The sequence below is a fragment of the Panicum virgatum genome, chromosome 5N, assembly GCF_016808335.1.
Source record: "Panicum virgatum strain AP13 chromosome 5N, P.virgatum_v5, whole genome shotgun sequence".
Classification (NCBI taxonomy): Eukaryota; Viridiplantae; Streptophyta; class Magnoliopsida; order Poales; family Poaceae; genus Panicum; species Panicum virgatum.
Genome location: NC_053149.1, coordinates 69,006,188 through 69,032,323, shown reverse-complemented (window position 1 = coordinate 69,032,323; position 26,136 = coordinate 69,006,188). Strand labels below are relative to the sequence as shown.

Sequence of the window (26,136 nt, the reverse complement as noted above, 5' to 3'; positions counted from 1 at the left end):
ACAGACTTTTTCCGCAGGCATTCGATTCGAGGCCTGCCTCCGCCTGGACGCATGTTGGGCTGGCTGCCTGCTACCCGGCCCAGCCCGGCCTACTGGCATCGTGCTGCTGCTACCTGCCTGGCTGCTGGATCTCCGGCACCGGCAGGCAGAGGCCGGTAGCCACTCCTCCTATGCCAGCCCGCGTCATACGTCACCACCAGGTGGTCCGTACGGCGCTGCATCTGTTTTACTCTCGTCGCCGGCAGCCGGCCGGATCTTCGTACGTAGTACGAGCCAACCGGAGGACAGGAACGGAACAGCACAGAACAGGGGGTCGTTTAATTTCATCTTGTCGTCGCAGATGGTGTGTGCCTAGCTGCTGGACTGCCTGCTGACCACCAACAAGATGATTTACTCCTCGCTCACCCTGCGTTAAGATGCAGCAATCATGACCACCTCCATCCGAGCGCTGCCCAGGTGGCCATCAGGGCCTGCAAGCCCTGATGAAAAGCGGAGCGATGGCACTCCAGGATCCGAGCCAATGCTCATCGCTCTGTCAGGGAAGAAAGCTAGCGTTAGAGAAGAGTGGTACCTCCCTCGATCGGTCCTGATCGTTCCTAGCTAGCTAGCTAGCAATCGAGTGTGGCCTTGACTTTCAGAATCTTCTTCAATTCCGTCACGGGCTGCTGCTGTCATTGAGGAGGAAGATGTACGGTGGTTATATTACTACGTACTGCTCTGACTCGAACTACCCTTTTCCGGCCGGGCCCGATCTCTCGCTCTCTGATCTCTTTATTGTCGATCTCTCCCTGTGCAAAGATCGGCTACCAGGAGGGCCGGCGTTGTTGGTCAAAGCTCTCGAGAAGGCAGCGCGCTTAGTTTACACACGCATGCATGTCTCCCTAATGCGCGCGGCTTGGAGTTGGATGATGCATGGTCGGTCGGTCGGTTGGTACCAAACTAACAGGGAGGAATCTCCGGCCCCGGGTTGCCGGAGGGATGCGATGCATTGACCAGCGCTGGATGATCGATCGCATCTCTCCTCGAGCAATTCAACCAAACCCAAACATGTGTGTTGTCTCCCGTACGTGCGTGTTCTTTATATTATGCATAAGCATAAATGGTCGACAGGATGAGTTACTTAATCCTATCCGCATGCACAGATCGACTAGCAGATCGATCACTCACCAGAGCAAAGCTAAGGCCTCGTTTGGGACGGCGGCTGCGGCGCGTCTGAGCGAAAGAAGCAAAAAAAAATCCCGCCGAATGATCTGTGTCCAACGCGCGTTTGCCGGCCGCCCACCACGCAAAACGCGGTCAAATGAACCGCGCGGAGCAAAATCACAAAAGCGGGCCGGGAGCCGCGTTGCGCTTATCGCGGTCGCGCTCATCCTTATCGCGGTCCCAAACAGGACCGAAGACGAGAGATGCCACCGTACGCATCAATCATGTGCCAAACAGTACAGCAGCTCCGGGCTGAATGAATAATCACTGTCAGCAGCAAGTGTTTACCATCGAATTTTTTGAAGACGATCTGACTGTGCATCGATGGGTTGTTTAGATCCCACAAAACCCCCCACATCCAAACTTTTCATCACATCAAAATGACATCGAAATATTAAATATAGCAAATAACTCATGCATGGAGTACTAAATATAGGTAAATAAAAAAACTAATTGCATAGTTTTGATGTACGTTGCGAGACGAATCTTTTGAGACTAGTTAAGTTATGGTAGGACAATATTTACCACAAACAAATGAAAAGTGATACAGTGTGCTACAATATCCGATATGGCTTTTCGCATCTTTTCCCTCCATCTAAACACAGCCGATATCTAGCTGCTCTACGTGTCTGTGTGTGGACGGCATTAATTATTAGCTGGAGGAGAACGCATGGTGCTGATGAGAGAGAGGGTCTTCTTCTATATATATACAGTATGCATCGTCAGTTGCAAGTTGCAACACATGCAAGGTCCTGCGGCTCCATTATTGAGCATCCTGTTTGGGTTTGGGTGGTAGGACACTAGCTAGTATAGCTACTGTTGGGTTGCACGAATAATGTACGCTAGTAGTATTTGTTTATTACTCCTTTTGCCCACAAGCTGCATGTTGTCCTTGTCCTCTAGCTAGTGCAATCCTGCAATGCATTTGTTCGGGGATGGTACCTCTGGTACCCTGCTACTGCCAGAATCTACGAGCGAGCTTGAGGAGGACTAATCATTCTTTATTTTGGAAAGAAATCGATCGAGGAGGACTCGGACTCAGACTCGCAAGCAAAAGTCCAACGCAAAAGGAAGCTACCGCGTGCATGCAACTGCGGCATGTTGCATCTGCCCGGGGAGCTAGAGAGCGAACTGAACTGTAAAAACATGCGTTCAGCAGGCAAATCAAAGAAAAGGCACATACTGTAGTAAGAGTAGAGGGGTAGGCTAATAAGCTCGCTTGGTCCTTGCCATCATTGGTTACCAAGCAGCTAGTGAGTGATAGAAGGATGGATCATGAATAGGGAGACCGGGTCTGAGGGGGCATGGCTGCTGCCTGCAGAGAGATCGATGATGCAAAAACACATAGCTAGTAGTATAATAATACAATGCGATGAAGCTAATAGCAAGCTGAATGCTTCCTGACCTAAAATTAAATGGTCCATCCAGTGATCCAGCTCCCGGGCTCCCCCCATCTTTAGGTAGCTTGTCTCTGTTCGCTTCACCACACATGATATATATATATATAAAAGAGGGCAAGGACGACGGGAGTGGAGGGACCCTTGTCACCTCCCGACCTATAAGCCCTCGGCCTTTTCTCCCATCTCCATCGCCGTCTGCATCTGCATCCCCCCATCTCTTTCTCCGCGCGCATTATTACCTCCACCGCGTTGGAGTTGCATGATCCTGTTGCATCACACATGAGAATTCAGACCGGAAGGATTGGAGCAAAGGGGAGGAAGAAGAGAGTACATGCAGCAGCTGCATGTCGATCTCCTGCATGCGACGACTCGATCGAAAAAAATCGAGATCGAGAACGATACAACAGAGATGCACCAAAAAAAAAAACAGAGCAACATGCTTGGGTAATAAACGAAGCGTCATTTGCATCGGTCACCTTTTCCGCGCCCTACCTAGCTAATGAATGCTGTTGTCACTGTAATTTGTGCTGAACTTAATCTTTCTTATCCTCCTGTAGACTGCATATGGGATCATCATCATCCATTATCTAATAATCCAGTTGTGTGTGGAGCTCTCTAATCGTATCCGGTAATGTATATCTGCTTTTCAATCTGGTGCCTTTTGACAATGTCCACTGCTGGTTATGTAATACAAACGAGCCTCGAAAATATCAGGGATAGAAATGGTTTGTTTTACCTTTTGTGTGGGTCCCATATATACAAAGGACACAAGATTAGACTTAGCAATAATCCCTCCTCATAAGTTGATGCCTTCTCCGGTTACTTTCACACTGTTAATCTTTCAGACATCACATCATGCCATGAAAGCAAGCCTAACTTGGGGAAGAAAATTAAGGGGAAAAACCCCATGCTAATGCTTTGTAGACCATGGCAGGAGCTACTTTATGATCGACAAGTTAGGTGCTGCAAGGAACATTCTTAATACTATTGTAATGGGCGAGTAATGCAAGTAATCCATGACCACGTGTCATAATTCCAGTCGAATGCGTGCTTTTAAGTAATGCTTTACTCCATCTCTATCACCACTTGGGCATTAAGACACGTACTTAATTAATCCAACCGCTCCCATATGACGTGTACTCTAATGCTTGCTGTCGAACGGATTCCATTAACCGAGCAGTGGGCACTTTATTTCTTAAAATCCAAACACCATCAAGACAAGCAAATGCTAGAAATTTACTATGTGTAGCTATATAGGTCTGCTTGAACAATATAATTATCTTGAGTGATGTATATATTTTACTAATTGGTATATATATAGTAGTAGTAGAATAATATTTATGACCCTAGGAGCGATGTTCCATATGTATAGGTCTCCATTGCAAGCCAAGGTTAGGTTTGATAAATTTTGTAGGAAGTACTTGCCTCATTCGTTTTTAAATTTATGCAAAGACGCTGGAAGGCAATATGGTCTTGGATCCACTATTATCTTGATTGTGGCCGGATCAAAGTAGCCTTGTATCCTCATGGATGCTTGTGAAAAGCAACAAGTATGGGGCTTTAGGGATTAACAACATGATTAGCACTAATTAATAGGGCTTTCTTGGAAGTGAGGTCCCTAGCTTTAGCATCAACATCTTGAAAAGACAAAGGGGTCGGATCAATAAATAAACAAGCGAGGGCAAAAGACCCATATGCGTGTTTATTAGCTAGCAGCTAGGCCTAATCAGCAAGTAAGCATCATGAATGGCCCAAGTTTTTCCAAGCCGAAGAATATTGTTTCCGTGCTTTCCTGTTGCTTCCTTGTGAAATCTGGTTCCAAACACACCAAACCGCTTGGCCCTACAGGAGAACAAATAAAAGCCCCAAATAAACACCACTGCTTGGATGGAGCAAAAAGAATGAAAAGAAGGGGTACGGTGGATGGAATTGTGTAGCTAGCTAGCCCAATAATACCATAAATCGATGCCTAAAGTACATTAGGAATAAAGCTGAGGCCTCACACACACACACACACACACACACACACACACACACACACACACACACACACACACACACACACAAGAGTACAAGTTTTAATGTAAAAGAAGAATGATCATGGTTCAGAAAGAAATACATGATAATTTAGGGTACCTTGGAACTAGCTAGCAAGAGCGCACGATCTTATATATCTATTATAATTCTTGGCATGCGAAAACAAGAAGAAAAAGAAATTCAGGAACAATTGTTTTAGCGAAACCTAGACGTAACGTACTTGGTACCACTTAGGATTGGTAGAGGAAGCAAACTACTGGCATGACAAAAGCATGCTTTGGTAATGGAATTGAAGAATCATTGTCCCTTATTAACATGGATCCTTTTAGAAGTATCAATCTTCCACAGGCATAATATATGTCATTGTAAAGCTTTTGTGCTAATGCACGTGAACAGGAAATACTAACAGACATCTATCTATCTGCATCGGTGGTAAAGGCGAGTGCGTGTTTGGGCATAAAGGGAAACTGATTTGGTTCGGAATACCCCCTAGTTCATTGCAGACGCACACAACTAGAGTTAGTAGAGCTGAGGAAGGATGCACACATCAGAATAACTAATTATCAAAAATGCATGGAGCATTTTTTTTCTACAGTACCCATCATATCGAATCTTCAGACACATGCATGGAGCACTAAATGCAGTTGAAAAAATAACTAATTACACAGTTTAACTGAATATAACGAGATGAATCTTTTAAACCTAATTAGTTCATGATTGAACATTAGTTTCTAAATAACAACGAAGTGCTATAGTATCAAAATCCAAAAATTTTCGCCAACTAAACATGGTCATATATGGAACTTTAATTTCAACATCATGTGACACCGATGGCCTCCTCTCGCAATTAAATGCCTTGCAAGGGACTCAACCATCACGCCCAGCAATTGGCAGGAAAGAAAGGACGCAACCAACCATGGCGGCAGCCGGCAGTGCTGAGCGCATAAAGCTAGCAGGGCTAGATCTAGGGTTGTTCTTCTTCTTGCTCCGGCCTCCTCGGCTTCCATTGGATTTGAATCTCCGGGCGCCGCCGTCCTTGTTACGTACCCTTGCCGGAGTAGATAGTATATATCTTATCCATGGATCGATCCCATCGTGCTCACATTCGCAGGGGCGCGACAGGGACGCGAGACCAGCCACTTGGACGCCGGACAACGAACCAGATAAGAACGCCGGCCGAGGCCTCCGTCGACCGTCTGTCCCTGCTGTCCGCGCCAAACTAGAGGGCCACACGGCGGTGCACAGGGCTCGGCGGCGCAGCGGGATCGGCGGATCCGTCCGGCCGGGTACGGTGGTGGCTCCACGCGTCGCGAGGCGAGTGGGCGGGGAGCCCGCGTGGACTGGAGGCATCTCTGCGGCCGTCCGGCCGGGGGAGTCGCTGTCCTGGAACGGCTGCGATGCGATGAGATGAGCCGAGCTGAGGATTGAGGAAGGTGGATGATGGGGTTGGTGATGAGCTAATCATGAAGCAGGACCATCAGCTCCCCAACATTTATATGAAACCTAAAAAGAGAGGCTTTTCGGAAAGGTGGCAGAATTATGCATGCCGTGAGCCGGGGTTGACAGGGATGATCTCATCTCATCCATCGGCCTCCTTTGTGGAATGTGGAAGAAACCATGCATGTGGTCATTTCCAGCAGTCCATATTAGGTTTAACTCCGCACGGCTAATTAGAGTTATTTTAAAAATAAATCATACAACTAATAATTATAATTATCTATCTCACGCACTCTCATCTATTTAATATTCTAACACATACTATAAAATATATATTTATCATAATATTTTATTTTGCACCACACCTCCATGTGTTTGATATATATATATATTAAATTAAACTATTTATTTATGAATTAGTGTTCTTATCTCTTTCGTCGTACACGAATATACAGTGACACATATCGTGGGTAGTATTTTTATATACATAATAATATAATAATAGAAATAATAATTTAGAATTTTATATTGATATATTTTAATATTTTATTAAAATTATGTATTTTAGATTTAAATTTAGGTGTTATTTTAACTTTTAATGGTGACATAATTGAATAATTTATATACAAATTTAGGGGTTGTTTTGCATTATTGTTTAATAGCATAGGTGGGTAATTTACACAAAGATTAGGGGGGTTGATGTAACACCCTATGTGTCTGCACAATAGTTGTGTATATTTTATATGCGTCATGTGCGTGAATTGCTTGAAAAAGGACCTTTTTGTAAATATAAAGGTTATATGTGTAATTATGATTTTATGCAAGGTCTTTTTTATAGTTATATTTGAATAGGTTGTGATTATAGCTTTTATGGAGGGTGTTTTTGCAAAATTCAATGCATTTATTGCATGGCAGCAAATTTTGCTTTTAAGTCTAAATTTGAAGTGAAATTGCATTGAAAAAGACAAAATTCCTAGAATCCAAAATCCCTCTTATGTTTTCAAAATTAGCTCTTGAATCTTTGATCAAATAAATTTTGCACAACATCAAAGTTGTAGATCTTGAAAAATTGAACAACTTTCATGTTGGGCACTTTTTCATTTGAGCCCTATTTTAAAAGTTATCATTGGTTTACAGTTTAGTCCCTGGGAATTTTCAGAAATTGCAAACTAGCCCTTATCCCCTTCCTCCAGCTCCCTGCTCTGTTCTCGCCGCCGCTGTGCAGAGCGCCACCGCCGGCGCCGTGGAGAGCCTTCCCGGCCACCTCTTGCTTCGCGTTGGCGCCCACGCGTCGCGCTCCTCCTCCTCCCCCGCCTGTTGCCTCGCGCTGGAGCCTCCCCTGCCGTGCCACGCGCCACGCCGAGCCCAGAACCGTCCGCGCTGCCGCCACCTCGCGCCGCACTGGCGAGCTCGCTGCAGAGACCACCGCCCTCTTCTAGCGAGCGCACGGGCACTACAAAAGCCCCAGAAATCCATTCCTCTCGCTCTTTTGCATTCTCCTCGCTTCCACGCCTCAGAACGCCGCCGCTCCGCAGCACGCTGGCGAGCTCACCTCGCTGTTGACCCGCCTTCCCAGAGCCGCTCCGCTCACACCAGCACCCCTAACAGCTCCGCCTCACCCTCGCACACCTTCCTGACTACTTCCCGTCGACCAATTTCCACCGGAGCCCCCTCGCCGTCGTAGCCCGAGCTCCGCCGCCGCCTGTCCGCAGTGGAACCCGTAGCTTCATAGCTCCACCGCCCACACTGACCACTCCAGCAGTTGCGCCTCGACCCCGCGTAGCTCCTCGACCACCTCCCCTCGCCCAACCCTCACCGGAGTCACCCCGCCGCCGTTCTCCTCCGCCGCCGACCCACCCTGCTCCGTCGAGCCACAGCCTCCGAGCCCCTCTCAGCACCCCAAGACCACCCTGAGGTGCATCTTGAACCCGTGAAGCTTCCACACCCCTCTACCCTCGCCGCCGGTGAGCCCCTCGCCGGGAAACGGCCGGTCAAACCCATGCTCCCCCTCTGACCCGGCCCAAGGACCTCGGGTTTAGAATTCTAGAAACTCCAGGGTGTTATTTGAGTAGGCCGTGACTCAGTTGAATAGTGCTCTAAGGACTTCTTTGTAATTTCTAGCAGTGAACTTTGAAATTCTGTAGAAATTCGTACGAAATTTGTAAAATAGTAAATCTTGATGTTTTGGAATCCTTGTGTAAAGATATATGCAGTAGAATCATAATATGTTAGGCTTTTGTTGAAAGTTTTGCTGTATAAATGGTTTTGTGTCACTAGGTAAATAAATACTAGGTGTTTTATCTTTTTCCTAACTGATGATTGAAGTCATTTCTTGCAGTGAAACTTTTATGGTAGTTTGTTCTTGTAACACTAGTATTTCTATAAAAATTTCGTGGTTAGTTCTCTTGTGTAGCTATTTATTTGATTTAATCTTTGTTTAGTAGACTTTAATTATGATAAATAGTTTGTGCTGATGATAAATCATGAAAATATTTCTGAGTGATCTTTTTGGATATCTTAGCTTGTACATGAAGTTTGAGCCCTATTTCATGACTAGAACAGGAGCTAAAAATGAATCTTGCTAATCTGATGTCTGTTTTGTTTGTTTTCTCATAATTAGTTCTGTGTAGATAAAATCATGGAAAATTTACAGTAGCTAACTCGTCACTATGTCGACCTCCTGTTAAATTTTGAACTTCTGATTTGCTCCAGTTTGACCTGTATAATTCAAACTTGTTCTAGGTGTTGTCTGAATGAATGATTTGTTGTGAATAAATGGCTACATGTTTTGGCATCATTTTTACAGGGTAGCTTAATATGTTCATTTTCTGTTTAGGGTAATTTTTTATAAATTTATTTATGTTTGTGCTTTGAGTTGTTTATTTATTAGCAAACCATGAATTACTTGTTATAGGAAATCACCCCCACTTGTTTATGAAGTTAGTAAACTTCATTTGTGCTGTTGATCATGATGTCTTGTGTAGTTAGATTTGTTGTTTAACTACTCTGTAAATGATTGCCCATGTGTGTTTATAATGTTGTTCTTACATTACATATAGATACGACTACTTTGTCGGACGGGATGTACGAGCTGATCCCGGAGTCTGACGGAGGTGATCCCGAAGCTCAAGTGAACACTGCTGAACTAACTGAAGCCCCGGACCAAAGTTCGGAAAGAGCCTAGAGCTGAAATAGTTAGCGACTACCGAGAAGGCAAGCCCCGGACATAACCTATATTTCAAATTATTATCATTTACTGTTATTACTTGCTTGTGCATTTACAGTTCTTAGGATTTGAATTGAAACCTTAGATGCATGATCCTAGGAACCTATGTACTGAACACTAGACCTGAGTTTGACTACTTGCTAAGCTTTTAGGACCGGTAAAAGTCGAGTGATTGCCTGTCACTCGCGAGCTTTATAGGAATTGCGTGTTTACTTTATGTTATCAATATAAGGACGACGGACGGGGTCGTGTTCAATATCATGACCTTTGGTGAGACTCCGTCTGTATTGATGAACTTGCTAAGGTCGCGGTGTGTGGTAGTGCTGGTTAAGTTTTTGAACGTACTAGCCACATGCCGTAAATATGGTACGCGGTAAGCCTAGTAACCGATTGGACCGGGGAGTGGATATAACTGACACTCTCTCTTAGGGATAGGTTTTATTTTTATGTTGCGCAACACTACGACTTCGAGGGACAAGGTTCGGCCTTGGAGCCCTGTAGTCGGGGAGAGTGTTCCTATCCACAAGCCGGAAAGAAAGGCAAATGGTTGTTTGGAAACGACCCGACGGTGTTCCAAACGTGTGTGTTAGGTTTGCCTGGCCAGGTTGAATTTTGATTCAGAATCGTCCGCCTCTCATGATGAAATGAGACTGCTTGATATCTTTGCCACACAGAGTAATAAGAGCAACATTATGATATTCAATTTTGATGTTTGCTTAAAGATCTACCATGGTTGGATAGTAGTTGCTTACATAGAATGGTTAATCAACTAGAATCTTGAAAGCTAAAACTTGAAAGTAAGGACCTACTCTTTATTGCTTTTTAGCAAAAAGAAAAACTAGAGCCTCACAAACCCTGCATAGTCTAGCTACAGTGGGTTTAGTATACCCGTTGACGGTTAAGTCTTGCTGAGTATTAGAATACTCAGCCTTGCTGTTGAAAACCTTTTCAGGTATGAGTTTTGAGGAGCAGATCACTAGCTTGACCTACCCATGCTCTTTGCCTCCTGGCTGGTTCGTCGAGTGGGATACGTCCTCGGCCGGCAATGACTTTGACGAGTGATACCAGGCTTGGGCTAGCCTGGTATACTTTTGCGACGTGTTGTAGCCATCGTGTTTTATCTTTCGCTGTTTAAACTCTGAAGTTATAGTTATGGTTTGTATAACTGTTTTACTAAGGTTGATCTTGTAATAATGCTTTAGAACTGGTTTGTAATAACTTTTGTGCCGGTGATGTAAAATTTGTGGTTGTAATACCTCTGGACTCGCCTTCGTGCGGGGTATGCTTGTTCGATCCAAGAACCGGTGGTTGTATCGGGACGTTACCCGACAGACCAAGGATTGTTCCGTTTGAAGTGCGTTTGAGTCGGTATTGCCTTATGATGATGGCCAGCGCACTTAAGCCGGGATAATTCAGGTGGTTCTGCCACAGTTACTTGGGTTTTTTATAATGACAGATGTGGGTAATTTAGATGCATGTTTAGGGGGTTACTTTAGTCTATTTTTATAATAACAGAGGTGGGTAATTTAGATTCATATTTAGGGGGTTCCTTTAGTCTATTTTTATAATGACAGATGTGGGTAATTTATTAGGAACATAACAGATCCAATGACTATTATGATTAGAGTAGTCTATGATTTCTCTATTTTTTAGAGTGTCCACCTAGGATCCTAGGTGGCTTCACGTGGAGGCTTCAAATGAGCCTTCAATTAGTAATAGTAAAATAGTCCATTTCAGAGTATTTTGCCCTCTAGCTAGGTCGAGTTTTAACATATGTTCCGTGTTTGCATGGAAACAAAGAGAAATGAGACTACAATCGTAAAAAGTTAGCTGCTATACAGTTCGTGCATGGAGACTTAAATGTGGACAAAAAAAACAAGTGCACAGTTGAGATATGTAAATTGCGATATGAATCTTTTGAGCCTAATTGTGCCATGATCTGACAATATGATGCTACAGTAAACATTTGCTAATGATGAATTATTTATGCTTAATAAATTCATCTCACAGTTTACAGGTGGAATCTGTAATTTGTTTTATTATTAGTTTATGTTTAATACTTCAAATGTGTGTCCGTATACTTTAAAAACTTTACACCAAAAAAACTGAACACACCTTTAGTCAATAGTTATAGTAAGATGCATGTTAGAATGAATGATTTTAGTTGGTACTATATAGTTTGCTTGAACAATTCTTGCTTAGATGGTGTAATGCACTCATTTGAAGTATTAAACGTGGAATTACAAAATAAATTACATAATCCATCTGTAAACTATGAGATAAATTTATTAAGTCTAATTAATTCATCATTCGAGCGTATGTTACTGTAGCAGTTTAGTGTCTAGTCACGGCCTAATTAAACTCATTAGATTCATCTCGCAATTTACAAGCAAACTGTGCCATTAATTTTTTATTTTATTTACATTTTATTTTTTTTAATTTAGGTGCCACAATATTTGATGCGATACTTCTGGATCCGCCGCTATCCATGACGATTAACTCCTTTAGTCAATAGTTGTAATAAGATGCATGTCAGAATGAAAAATGAATGATTTGAGTTGGTACTATATATTGTTCGCTTGAACAAATGAATATGCCTTATCCAGCACGCACTAAAACCCCTTCACCTCTTCCGTCCATCTTTTTACAATTCCCGCCAGCTTTTTTGTGCATGGTACTACATACGTGTGCAGGCAGCGTACCATGCTTGCGTGCTTTCGCTTTTGCCTCGCTCTCACCCCGGCCGGCAACCTTATCCACGCACCAAAGCAACTTCATTCACAGGAATCCAGCGCTGCAATCCACCTGTTGCCGATCCAGTGGACACAAAAGAGGGCGGCGGGATCGATCGGATCCATCTCCGCCCTCCCCCTCGCCCCTCGACGGCCGGATCCAGCCGATCCGCCGGCTGCCGGCGCGTTGCGGCATCGCGTCACGCCGGCACGACGGATGATAGAATAGCCTGCCCAGCCATCAGGCACGGCACGCACGTTCAGGATCGGGAAGGGGGGGAAAAAAAGGCAGCTGCGGCGGCGGCAGCACAGCACACAGATGTCGTGGTGCGCGAGCGCTGAAAGCAAAAAAAAGATATCACACTAATTAATTAACGTTTTCTCCGGAGATCGTCCTAGATAAGAATCATTGTGCAAACGGAGGAAGTGCTTAGTAAATTATTATCGTTTGAATCACATCTCATCAGACTAATAAGAAGCCGATAAATTAACAAGCAAGCCGGCCTCGTAGGAGTATTCGTCCATGCGCGCCATAAATTATGCTCCTAATTAAAGCACTGTTGGTACGACCGGGCCGGGGAATTTGACGCGCTCCAACTCCAACCATCTTCTCGAATTTAAAATCGGCAAGCAACTGGCCGGGACGGCCGTCTTTAATGTTGGCTTCTTTGTTCCCATTGTTAGGTTTGCCCATCCTTGAATGTTCCGTGATTTATAACTTTTTATGTTTTATTCTTGCTCGCCTATTATATTCTGCCATTCAATCTAGTACCAGTATATTTTTATTTTGTAACGATTAATTTACCCATGTTCCATGCTCGTGTATTTTGCCGTCTGCTCGATCGTTGCTGTGAACTAGAGCATGCAAATGATGCGCCAAGTGCAAATCCTTGCAAAAAGAATTTGTTTATTAGTATTTGATAAATGTGTTTCAAATGGGAATAATATAATTTCGCGCAGTACTTACTTACTATCCAACCTCAGTACAGCCGTGACCTCGATCAATAAATGAGAAATGGCTTGTTCTGAACTCTTTTTTTTTTGTTTGAAAAGTAACTAACTCTTGAATTTTTAGTAAGGGTTTTGCACTCTTGATTGTAAATGAGCGAGTTGTGCAAACAGGTTGCCCGTACAGTGAAACAGCTTTGCTCGCTCTGTCAAAATGATCTATGCTGCCATGATGTTATCTCTTTTCGCTACCATTATTCAGTGTTGTGTGCTGCCACCTTAACCGTTATTGTGTGCTGCCACCTTATCTGTTATCTCATTTCCATGCATTAATAACCATCGTATTATATGGAAATAATGTTTGTTTTAATAAGCTAGGCTCTAATATAATTCCTATATTGATCATAGAATTTCATGAAAGCGAACTTAACGCTTAATCTATTATCTTATTATTTGGCCAACAAACGGAGCCTCCACGCTCGCTCTCAAGGCCTAGAAATTCCCACGTTAATTGAAGAAAAATAAAAAAATAAAAAATACCCACCACTGCTATTATAATAAAAATTGGCCCAAAATACCACTGCGCCTAATTAAAAATCACCCACCAATGCCATTATAAAAAGTTAAATATAAAATATTATTTAGCTATGTATCATTTGCAAATATATACTATTAATAAAAGCTAAAGCTAACAATCATCAATCAAAACAAAATGAAAATAAGAATAATTATATGTATAATATTATTAAAGCTCAACAAATCAAATTGTTATTATAGTGATCATATTTGAATTGTTTAACCAACAATAAGACATAATTTACTATAATAAACATGGTGATGTATGGTAAAAAAATAATATAATATAACAATGACATGCAGATTTTTGAATTTTCAATACTAGCCACGCAAATGCGCGGGCTATACGCCTACTTCTAATATAAGTCGGAGAAAGGAAAAGGTCAACAACTTGTTTTGGTTGAGCCAAATATACTAGTGCCGGTCGATTTATCAAAGTTGTCACACCCGTGTAAAAACTCAAGCTTTTCAGTTGTAGGTAGGTATCAGAGATGGGTGCGCCTAGTGAGTACGACTTCCAGAATCTAGGCGTGCACTTGCACGATCCATTTCCACATGTTTTTTTTCTTCTAAAAAAGAAAAAGGAGGGCGCGGTGACGGTGAGATCGATATTAGCAAAGTCAATTATTCTCCCCCAAGTGATTCCTGCCCAAAAGAAAAGAAAAGAAAAGCCCTGGGTATCTATCCATCCATCTAATCTATCCTGGCTGGGTTGCCAGAAGTGACCAAGAGATATCTAGGCTTAAAAAAGTGCAGTGCTGGTATCATCAGGCAGCAGAGCAAGGAGGTTCTTGGAGGGTGCGTGTGCAAATTATGCAGCCTGCCGTTTGGTCCGGGCAAAAGGGGAAACGAGAAGAAGGAAAGCAACAGCCCCTGTCCTCCTCCCCAACATGCAGGATAATGTGAGGGGATGCATCTAATTAGAGGAGCAGGGCAACACCAAAGCCTCCAAAAAAGGGCATCCATGATTATTCCACTCACATTACTTTCTCATCCATCATCCTCTCTCTTTAAACAGCCCTGATCTACTAGTAGTATCTAGTTGAGAGCCAATTCTAGATGCCAAATCCTTCACAAATTTATGGTCCCTATCATACAAGCTAATGAATTTGCATCATCGATCCTGTGGCACGCAAGTAGTACTGGTAGTACACTCCAGTCTCCAGTGGCCGGTATCATCTCACACATCAATTTACCGCGCAGCCTTTCCTACTCCCTCATGTGCTAGCTTTTCAATGCCCCCCCCCCCCCCTGCGGCCCTGCTGAACACAACTACTATCAGAGATAGAGAGAGGCAGTAATAAACCCAAGATGAACAAGGGGGTAATAATGGTAAAATAAACTCCGCGTTAATTACTGTGCAGAAGAGTAGGAGTAGTAGGAGTGGTAGCCTTTTTTTACCGGATCTTAAGCTGCAGCGGCATGTGACCGTATGTTGATCCTGGTTACAGAGGGGTAATGTGTCAAAACCTGGCGACCTCGAGTGCTTAATTAATAATGACCCGGGAGGGGGGGGGGGGGTTGTTAATGCAACAGTGCACGTCCTTTGAGCTGCAGGGAGGGCCCAGCAGGCTGCGAATTACAAGCTCGGATCCGCTGCCGAGCACTGTGCATTTCACAGGCCGTGAGATGGCAAATCAACGACGCGGATCGGGTCGTTGACCGTGGTCGGATGGCAATTCTTTTGAATTTTGACACGTGCCGAGAATGAAGTTAATAAAAATCTGCTTTATAATTCAATCTCATGAAGTATTTGAATTATTTCTAGGGAAAAATTTAAGATGAGCCATAATGCGTGGCACTCCAACTACTATATATGCAAGTTGCATTGTTTATTGATACTAATGTTACTAGAATAATGGCCCATACATGTTACTACCTACTCCAACATGGTACTCCTAAGGTTACTAGATTCCACACACATGGCCTTGCGAGACGTCATTGACAACTGTAACGAGCGGCACCTGATGCTAATACAAAAGACACCCAAAAGCACGCCTCCCGAATCAGGTGCCAACACACAAACCCTGAAAAGAAAAACACAGCCCAGTCCAAAACACTGTCGACTATTATTTCCGCTGCTAGCCGCAATTGCAGAGAGAGAGAGAGAGAGAGAGAGAGGGCAGCCATATATATACTGTAGTACACACTAAGCAACATGTTACTCATATTTAATGGCGGCTTGATCCTTGGCACGGCGTGCTGAAACTTAGCCATTGGACAGACACGAGCCGAGGAGGAAGCTGGTTAATCACTTGCCGCGGCCGGGTCATTGATGAAGAACAAATCCGGATGGATCTTCCGCTGCTGCGGTGCGAGCCGCCAAGTAACTCGCCCGTTCAGCTTTTGTCGTAGCCTGCGCTTCCTTCCGCTCGCGCCCAGGCCTGCGGAACAGAGTACTAGTACTTCTCATCATCGCTGAGCGCCATGAACAGAGGCTTTTTCTTCTTGCTTGCTGGAGCTTGATTGCTTGAACAGCGACGCCAACTGCAGGTCACTGGTACCAGTTAATTAATACTCGTTCATAGCCTCGTCGCGGTAAAATGATGCCACTCCACGACTCTGCCACGCAATTAACAGAACGCAGGGGAGAGGGAAAACTAAACTGTGGTAGATGTATATTATATATATATATATATTATATACTATATGTATTATATATGTTATACTCAATTTGTTCGCTGGGATGGAGCTGGAGTTGATAGCTGGAGTGGTGTGAAAGAAAAATACTGTTGGCTGGTTGGTGACTGGAAGCTGGTGCTGGAGCGGTGTGAGAGGAAAATATTGTTAGGCTGGGGGCTGCTGGAGCTGCCAAAAAGAGTGACTATAGAAGTATTTGGTGCACATGCGCCGCAGCACGAAAGGGAAATGGAAGAAGAGGGAGGAGGGCATATGTGGCGTCCTGCGCGGAGATAGTTTTCGCTCCTTCCGGAGGAAACAGCGGTCTCGTCGGCATTATTGAAGCCGTGGGAGGGGGGCTAATTAATTTGCAGTAATAGCAGTAGTAATAATTGTAAATTCGGGGGATAGGATATTAATATTATTAATGGAGTAGTACGTTAGTGCGTTCTTGGATTTGACGTGCCATCAATCAAGCGGCTGTTCGTACTGCAGCTGGCGGAGCCTTGTTGTTCCTGCTTTGGGCTCCCTTGACCGTCCGAGCTGGCGCTGTCGTGCCACGTCAGCGAGGGGAGGAAGGAAGGAAGCTGTTGTTGTTCTAGGTTTCCTTCCCCGCACCAAGGCCCTTATCGGAAGGGATGAAAACGATCGAAAACATCTGGTGAAAGACTCCACCATTTTTACTTTCATATTTTTTTATCAAAAATGAAAGCGGAACGGTATTTTCAGAAACAAAAACGGCATCGGTATTCCGGTAATTTCGAAAACGGAAATATACGGTCGAGAACACATCAATAATGGTCGAAACCCATCAAAACGATATTTAAAAAATAATAAACATATCAAACAATAGAGCATAACATTAACAATATGACTTGACACATTTCATATGTAAGTAGTGAAAATTCGATTAAGATATTAATCCAAATATCGAACCAATCCGTGATAATTGACACATAGTAGCATGTACGATAGTATGGCACAAAGTTGCACACAACATACGTGACATAGTCATACATGATTATTAACCAAATTCAAATAGAGACTTAAACATATACTAGCATGCCATTAAAAATAGTACTAGTGCAGGGCCGCAGGCTGCCTATGCCTCCAGCTGAACCTCAGGCATGTCATCATCATCACTGGGTCAGGCAGTGGGGAGTGGGGGATTTTGGGGCTAGGGTTAACCTGAAAGGCTGGGCCAGCAGAGAAGCCCGCGAACTATTGGGCCGAGAAAATATGTGTTGGGCTGGGCTTTAAATACGGTAGAATCTCTAAAATATGGTAATACAGGCGGTAAATTACCGCATAAATACGGTAATTTTCGAAAATAGTAGGTAGAGGCTGAAATTATTTTCGCTTTCAGTTCCGGATAAAAATATCATTTTTGTTTTTATATTTTCGGTAGCCGTTTTTATTTTTATTTACACAGAATCTCGGTAAAACCTCGAAAATAGTTCCGGATAAAAATATCATTTTTCGTTTTTATATTTTCGGTAGCCGTTTTTATTTTTATTTACACCAGAATCTCGGTAAAACCTCGAAAATAGTTCCCCGTAATCGAAAATTTTCGTTTTTGTTTTCCACCCACTCGTCGGCACATGTCACGGTCCGGCCGCCGCAGGACTCACTCACTGTGCCCATCCATCCCCCTCTTTTAGCTTGTGGGCTGTGGCTGCATGCATCCATCAGGGAACCAAAACCAGATGAGGCGAGAGCTGAGCTTGGAGCGATCCATCATCATCCATCCACACTCACCTAAGGCCTAAGGTCCGTGCTGTCACGCTCTCTCTCTCTCTCTCTCTCTCTCTCTCTCATATAATTGGGGACGAAGACGGCTGGGTAGGGTAGCGTCCAACCTCCAACGGGGGCGGCTGGCTCCTCCTCCGCCTCCGCCGGCCGCTAGTATAGGGTAGTACAACAACAAGGCGAGCTCAGGGATGGGGGCGACGGCTGCCCGCGGCCCAGACGGAGAACGGATTGGAGGAGCCCAAGCTACAGCTAGAGAGGCAGCGGCAGGAGAGAGGACAGAGTGGAGCAGCAGCCAGCGGCCGGCCCGGCAGCGGCAGCTGATCGGCGGGCGCCGTCTCCTCCCTCCTCCGCCTGTGGAAGGAAGACGAACTTGTCCCCAAGTGCTGGCGGCTGCCTTTATGCGGGGCCCACCCGCCGTCCCGCTTATCGTCCCACACGGTGGTCGTCTCGTCCGCTTCCTACCTACTAGCTCTCCCGCGCTCCGTCCACCACCGCGCTCTACACGCGTAACATGTCATCCATTCATCCTCAGCTCCGATCCTGGCCTGACGCCCTCACACAGTCACAACTCACATGGATGGCTTTGCTAGCTGCCTTGCTGCTCTGGGTTACTTACCGTCCGTGCGGTTTCTTTAGTTTACTACGACGATATAATATAAAAAAACCACCACTATCAGTATAAGTACGTGTTAGAGGGCGTGGGAATCGTACTCGCTACCATTGTTTATCGCTTTCACTTTGATAGAGTAATAAACAATGTCCTTGTGGTCAAACCTCGGCATAAATTGGAATTGCTATTAATCTATTTAAATTTAATGGAAGTATTATTATTTAGCAAGTGGAGTACCAAAAAAGAATGTTTATAATATTATATTAAAAGCTTTGTTACAATGTGTAAATTACCAATGGGTACTTTAAAAAATTTTCTCACTGTTGATCAATGAAAAGTATTTACAAAAGTTAAATTAAATTAGTATTCGGTAAAAGTTTTTGGTACTTGGTTCCACGTTACTTTAATCTAGATACTTCCTACCTTAACCACCATATGATTCTGTCAGATGGGCGGCTTTTATTTTTTTAATCATTGTAAAAATTCTCTTATATTAAATCCAGCTCAAAAATTCAAATTATTTTAGAGTTCCAATTATACACGCGTTGATACTTTTTTTACTACAAACAATAATACGACAACATGGCACTATCTCATCTATAACTGTATATATTCCTATGGTGCAATTCATTAAATATCTACTACTTTACTTTCATGATATGCTAACGTATGCTAAAAATTAGATGTTAAACCGTCTTTCGATAAAAATTAGATGTTAATCCTGTTAGTTGTTCTCTGAGTTACGGATTTCGCTCACGTTTATGTAAAAAAAATATCCTAATAATACATGTTCTAATGAAACACTAGAAAGAATACGGCACCGAGATATTGGATCGATCACTCGTTGATGGAAGAGCTGAGCTGCGAATGAAGAAACCATACCAAGAGTTATACTCGGTCTTTCTTTTGAGGTGGAGTGAGATTAGTGAGCGAGAGGAAGGGGACAGAGCCAAAGGAGGGAGGGGGAGGGGGAGGCCCACCCCGGAGAGGAGAGGAGAGGAACCACTTGCGTGCTGGCCTCTCCCACTGTTGTGACTGGTGCCACCTCCCCTTCCTTTCTCCCCCAATCCCACCCTCTCCCCTACTACTGCGGTGCGGGTGGCTGCTCTGCTCTGCTCCCCTTGCTGCTTTTCCACCCTCCCCCCTCTCACCTCCTCACCTGCTTTACTCCTCCCTCTTCCAATCAGCCCAATCTCATCTCCCCCGTGTCCCTCCCGCTGTTCCGGTGTTCCCCTCTCCCACCCCTCATCCCCTAGCTTAGCTTCCTGTTCAGCTCTGCTTGCTTGGGTGCTTGGTTCCTGTTGCTGTTCTCTCCCTCGCTGCTCACCTCCTCCTGCCGCCTCCCTTCACAAGGTCAAAGCGCTGCTGCTTCCTGGAGGGGGGAGAGGAGAGGAGCCGGAGCCGCAAGAATCAGGTCGAGAGACAGGAGGGAGAAAAGGGAGGCAGGAGACTACTGCTGCTGCTGGTACTGGACAAGGGAGAGCCCGGGGTGGAGGGGCGGAGGCGCTCGCTCGCCTGCTCGCTCGGGGTCGGGGCATTCAATTGGAGGCAACAGTGGCCGGGTAGGCGGCAGCTACAGCACGGCGGCATCCATAAATTAGCGAGCTCCCCGAGTCGGCCCGGCCCTGCCCTGCCCCTGTCCGTCCCCATCGACTCCTCGATCACGCGGACGCCCGCCGGAGCATGCGCGCGGCGGGCCTCGGCCGCCGGAGCAGCACCACCACCGGCGCCGCCACAGCCAGGGAGGCGATGTAGCTCTGCAACCCGCGAGGAGATGACCGGCACAGCTCGCGGGGGCAGGGGCGGCGGGGCGGGGATGGAGGACAAGGGCGAGGCGGCGGGGCTGGGCTTCCTGGGGCTCGACAGGATGCGCCTCCTGCTGCCGCTGCCGCTGCCGGAGAAGCTGTCGGCGAGGACGCTGCGGGCCCACCTGTGCGGCTTCCACCTCAACTGGCGCTGGCGCTGGTTGCAGGATCGCTGGCGCCAGGTGCTCCTGGTCTGGGTGTTGTTCTGGGTATTCGCCTCCTGCAGCATCCTCTGGTTCATGACCAACCAGGCCGTCGACAAGCAACGGGAGTCGCTCGCCAGCATGTGCGACGAGCGCGCGCGCATGCTGCAGGACCAGTTCAACGTCAGCATGAACCACCTCCAGGCGCTCGCCATCCTCGTCTCCACCTTCCACCACTCCAAGAGTCCGTCAGCCATCGACCAGGTTGGTACCTGCAGGTATTGGATTCGATTTGATGTACGCCAGCCATGAATTTTGCTTGCTTATTGCTGCTGCTGCTGTCGCAGACGACGTTCGCCAGGTACGCGGAGAGGACGGCGTTCGAGCGCCCGCTGACGAGCGGGGTGGCCTACGCGGTGCGGGTCACGCACGCTGAGCGGGAGCAGTTTGAGCGCCAGCAGGGGTGGAGCATCAAGAAGATGTACTCCTCTAAGAAGCAGTCGTCGCCTTCGCCGGGGCCGGGGGATGCCGAGGTGCGGGAGCCGGCCGAGGAGTATGCTCCCGTCATCTTCGCGCAGGACGCCTACAAGCACGTCATCTCCTTCGACATGCTCTCCGGCAACGTGAGCACCCTCCGCCTCCACCCCTCTCAAGATTTCATCTTTTTTCACAGCGCAGGCCCAGGGCCGTAAAAAAAGCTGCAATCTTTGGCGATCACCATGTGCTCACCAAAGTTTCAGAAAAAAAATGCGCTTACCAGTCATCTTCTGTTGCCCCTTCTTTGTACTCCGGGACAGAATTACTGATGGTAAAAAAAAATGGTTCCTGTCATGAGCAACAGGGTTTGTCTATCAACTAATCTTTTGCCCTTTACAGGAGGACCGCGAAAACGTACTCAGAGCAAGAGAATCTGGGAAGGGTGTTCTTACTGCTCCTTTTAAGCTGCTCAATAATCGCCTCGGAGTAATCTTAACCTACACCGTGTACAAGACTGAGCTTCCCCCAAATGCCAGGCCGCAAGAGCGCATTCAGGCTGCTATAGGGTAAGCTTTCATGAGTCTGCCTGCCCTCCTATCACGATTCACACAGCTGAATTCCCATTGACTTTTATTTTCCCCTGCAAACAGCTATTTAGGCGGCATATTTGACATTGAAGCACTTGTTGATAAGTTGCTTCACCAGCTCGCAGGCAAGCAATCTATCATGGTGAACGTGTATGATACTACTAATGAGAGGCCAATCAGTATGTACGGTTCGAATGATACTGGCAGTGGCATGTACTACAAGAGCACACTGAACTTTGGTGACCCGTCAAGGAAGCACGAGATGCACTGCAGGTGATTAATTTGTTCTTGTATGAATCCTTGAATCCTGTAGCTGGAATGCGTTCAGAATGGCTCGTTGTCTGTGTAGCCTTGTTCTTTAAAAGACTGTGTCTGATCCGGTTCTCTTTAACAGGTTCATGCAGAAGCAACCATGGCCGTGGTTGGCAATTACATCATCTTTGGGAACTCTTGTGATTGCTTTACTGATTGGATACATATTTCAAGCTACTGTAAAACGGATTGCCAAAGTTGAAGCTGACTTTCAAAAGATGACTGAGCTCAAGAAGCGTGCAGAGGCTGCAGATATTGCCAAGTCACAGGTGATTAGCTTCACTGCACATAATGGCTTCATGTGTTACTGTTACTCCTCATGACCAGATGATTATGTATTACTTACCTAAGCTAAAATGACACCTTATTAATTCCATTTCATTGTTTGGATGCAGTTCTTGGCAACTGTTTCGCATGAGATCAGAACTCCAATGAATGGTGTTCTAGGTGAGTGCTTAATCTATCATCCGTACAATAATCTTCATTGTTATATAGAGTACAAGGATATGAACGGTTCCCAATTTTTCAGGGATGCTTCAAATGATCATGGATACTGATTTGGACACAACACAACAGGATTATGTTAGAACTGCACAGGCTAGTGGAAAAGCATTGGTTTCACTCATAAACGAGGTTCTTGATCAGGCGAAGATCGAGTCTGGTAAACTTGAGCTTGAGATGGTGCCTTTTGATCTTAGAACAGTTTGTGATGACATTTTGTCTCTCTTCTGTGGGAAAGCTCAGGAGAAAGGACTAGAGGTAAGCAAAGAGTATATCCATGCTGTCATGCACTGCAGTTTTACTCTATTTTGTCATAATGGCACTGACTTTATATTTGTTGTTCCTTACTATGGCGTACGATGGGAGCAGTTGGCAGTGTATGTTTCTGATCAAGTTCCAGAGACACTAATCGGTGATCCCGGCAGAATAAGGCAGATAATTACAAATCTTGTTGGGAACTCCATAAAAGTAAGATATTTGCTCTACATGGCAGTGTATATTTTTATTGATTCTTTGCTGGCTAAGAGTTTTATTACTTTCCACAGTTCACAGAGAGGGGTCATATCTACTTGACAGTTCATGTCATTGAAGAGGTCATGCCTTCTTTAGATGTTGGGACAGGAGCTCAGTATGCAAATACGTTAAGTGGCTACCCTGTGGTGAACAGGAAGCGCAGTTGGGAAAACTTTCGACTTTTTAATAGGGAACTGAACTCATGTGAGATGCCTTTTGCACCCGTTGCATCTGACTCAGTAAACTTGATAATATCAGTTGAAGATACTGGTGTTGGTATTCCATTCGAAGCTCAGTCCCGTGTCTTCACCCCTTTCATGCAAGTAGGTCCGTCCATTGCTCGCATCCATGGGGGCACTGGCATTGGATTAAGCATCAGCAAATGCTTGGTTGGTCTCATGAAGGGAGAGATCGGATTTGCAAGTAAACCCCAAGTTGGTTCTACTTTCACCTTCACTGCAGTGCTTACGAGGGCCTGTTCTAGCGGAAATGAGAATAAACCGTCAGAGTTTAAAGAGATCAGTGCATTGGTGTTTGATCATAGACCGGTCCGAGCCAAGGTTACCAAGTACCATTTGCAGAGACTGGGAGTTCAGACTGAATCGATGACTGACCTAGATCAGTATATTTCTAAAGTAAATTTTGGATTACAGGTTGCAAAGCTTGTGCTGATTGACAAAGAAACCTGGCTGAAGGAATCCCATTCCATGCCTATGTTGGTTAGTAAATTGAGGAACAAAGATCAGCGAGACTCTCCAAAGTTATTTCTTTTGGAGAACCCTAAAAGTTCTGTCATGAACAGTTCAGATATATCCAGGGAATTCCACTTGAATGTAATTATGAAGCCGCTTCGTGCAAGCATGCTTCAGGTCTCTCTACAGAGAGCACTGGGTGGGATAGATAAAGTCAACTGCAGGAATGGAGTAGTTGGCAATTCAACATTGGGCAGCCTTCTTCACAAGAAGCAAATCCTCGTGGTTGATGACAACATTGTAAATCTCAAGGTCGCTGCAGGTGCTCTTAAGAAGTATGGTGCAGAAGTAACTTGTGCTGACACCGGGAAGAAAGCAATCACACTGCTGAAACCTCCTCACAGTTTTGATGCTTGTTTCATGGACATACAGATGCCAGAAATGGATGGGTGAGTCTTATCCTTGGCTTCTCGTCATGTGACATGTCACCCTACTTTAGCTATTCAGTTAATACATATTATTTGTTCTTGTCATTGATTGCTTAGGTTTCTTGCGCAACTCCTTTATCATGCATGTGGTACCTTTTGCAGATTTCAAGCCACGAAAAGGATTAGAGTGATGGAAAGAGATCTCAATGAGCAAATAGAGCGCGGAGAAGTTCCGCCAGAATGTGCAAGCGTTCAGCGATGGAGAACTCCAATATTGGCCATGACGGCGGATGTTATCCAAGCAACATATGAAGAATGCTTGAAATATGAAATGGATGGTTATGTGTCCAAGCCATTCGAGGGCGAGCAATTGTACAGAGAAGTAGCCCGTTTTTTTCAAAATCAAGACCAAGTGCAGTAGGTAGGCTCATATGGAGTGTAAAATAGTGGAGGATATCACCAACCGTTCACCCGTCGAGGCACAAAGAATGTTGCCAAAGATTCCGTGTTCTAAAGAGTAAGTGCTTGACTTCTCCGTGCCTCACGAGCACAATATAATTCATAATATGCTGTGGAAAATGCTTCTCTTTTTATCTGTTTCTTTTCTGTTCACTTTGTTTTTTAGCATAAACACTGACCCAGTCACAGTGCATGCTAAAATATAAATAAGTAGTAAACATTTTTTGCTTATATCGTTAAGTTTTTGCATCACCGTGGCTTCACATTGCTATACAGGTGGGCAGCAATTTGCAGAGTTAGGGGCCCTGTTAAACGCTAGAATGCTGGGATGTGGCCTGCAGTTAGGTAAACTTATTCAAAACCACTGTTTAATAGGCATGTCATGGTGGATATTAAGCCAAAACATGACTTCGTCAATTTAAGATCAAAATGATGCTGCTAGACAACTATCAAGATCTAAAAATCTTAATATATCTTAGCACCACCTTTTTTGCTGAAGTTGTTGGTAGGGGTTCTAAAGAAATGTGATGCTTTCTTAAAGCAAGCTCTGGTGTTGATATTTTTGAGCTTATTGTATAAGTGCATGGAATGTAAGGTCCAATGTCATGATTTTTCTCGTCCTTTCAGGTGGAAAGACTTTATGCTGGAGATGGAACCACCCATGTTCAATTCCATTGTGCACCATCTGACCAAGCTGCAAAACTGAGTGTACAATTTCTTGAAATCAAGATGCATGTGCAGCAATTTACTCGACAATTTCTTGAAGTCAAGGCGTGTGAAAAAGTCCAGCAGCATTCACTAGCTGCAGATCTCCTCTGCCACTGTAATTTAGCCGTAGGGAGAGAAATTTTCGTTCCACTTTTTGCTCGGGAACTTACAGCTGTACATAGTAGGTGTTAGTTGTTTGTGCAGGCATTTTTTTGGCATTTTTGTATGCATCTTCTTCACAATGCATGGTGTCGTAGTGTGCAAATCCACAGCCGAGTGGCATAATGCACCCGTCTAAACCCTGAGGGTGTGTACTCGGGGGTTAGCTAGGATTAATTCAATCTAGATGTAAGAACACGACGAACACAGTAAGTCTAGAGTGGTTCGGGCCGCCGGAGCGTAATATCCTACGTCCACTGTGTGTTGTATTGCTTGCGCTCTCAAGAGGTTGAGAGTCGGGTTGCTCGGAGTGGAAACTGAGCTTGTGTTGTGTCTGTCTTTTCTTGGCCTTAGCTGAGTCTGTGTGTATATCGTGTCTTGTGTGAACCTATGTTTTAGCGGGCGTGCTCTCTCTTTTATATATCAAAGGGGAGCACGTACACTGAGCGGGGTCCCGACAGGTGGGCCCGGTGATGTATTATAAACTACACTTTGGTCTTCAATGCCTCAGATCTTGAGATTTTGTCGTCGGTTTCCGTGCGTAGCTTCTGACCAGGGATGGTCTTGAACTGTTCTGTCGGAGTAGAGTCTACCCTCTGGAGCTGCGCGTCGAGGTCATGATGAAGCGTCGAACTACTAACTCAGTCCGCTGTAGCAGCGTGCACTGCTGTTTCAGTTAGTAGCTGGTCATCATGACTCGTCGCCCATACGCCCGGCGCTGAGTCTTTAATGCTTGCCTTGGTAACTGATGAGCCGCCTCGGTAACTGGCGATCCACAGTGTGGACTGACAAAAGCTACCCCCGTGCTCAGT

The 26,136-nt window shown here is 45.0% G+C and overlaps 1 protein-coding gene across 2 annotated transcripts; it reads left to right on the top strand.

Moving 5' to 3' along the window:
- The first annotated feature begins 18,372 nt into the window (after nt 1-18,372).
- On the top strand, nt 18,373-25,823 carry LOC120672400 (probable histidine kinase 3). 2 transcript variants are annotated; one of them, XM_039952773.1, is made up of 12 exons: nt 18,373-20,752; nt 20,836-21,111; nt 21,365-21,531; nt 21,616-21,825; nt 21,947-22,133; nt 22,260-22,311; nt 22,394-22,623; nt 22,735-22,833; nt 22,911-24,019; nt 24,161-24,515; nt 24,734-24,802; nt 25,085-25,823. In XM_039952773.1, exons 1-10 carry the CDS (start codon nt 20,315-20,317, stop codon nt 24,417-24,419), a joined length of 3,027 nt encoding a protein of 1,008 aa, XP_039808707.1. In that variant the 5' UTR covers nt 18,373-20,314; the 3' UTR covers nt 24,420-24,515; nt 24,734-24,802; nt 25,085-25,823. The 2 variants fall into 2 exon arrangements, with proteins under 2 accessions (XP_039808707.1, XP_039808708.1); XM_039952774.1 differs by lacking the exon at nt 24,734-24,802.
- The last annotated feature ends 313 nt before the right edge of the window (nt 25,824-26,136 follow it).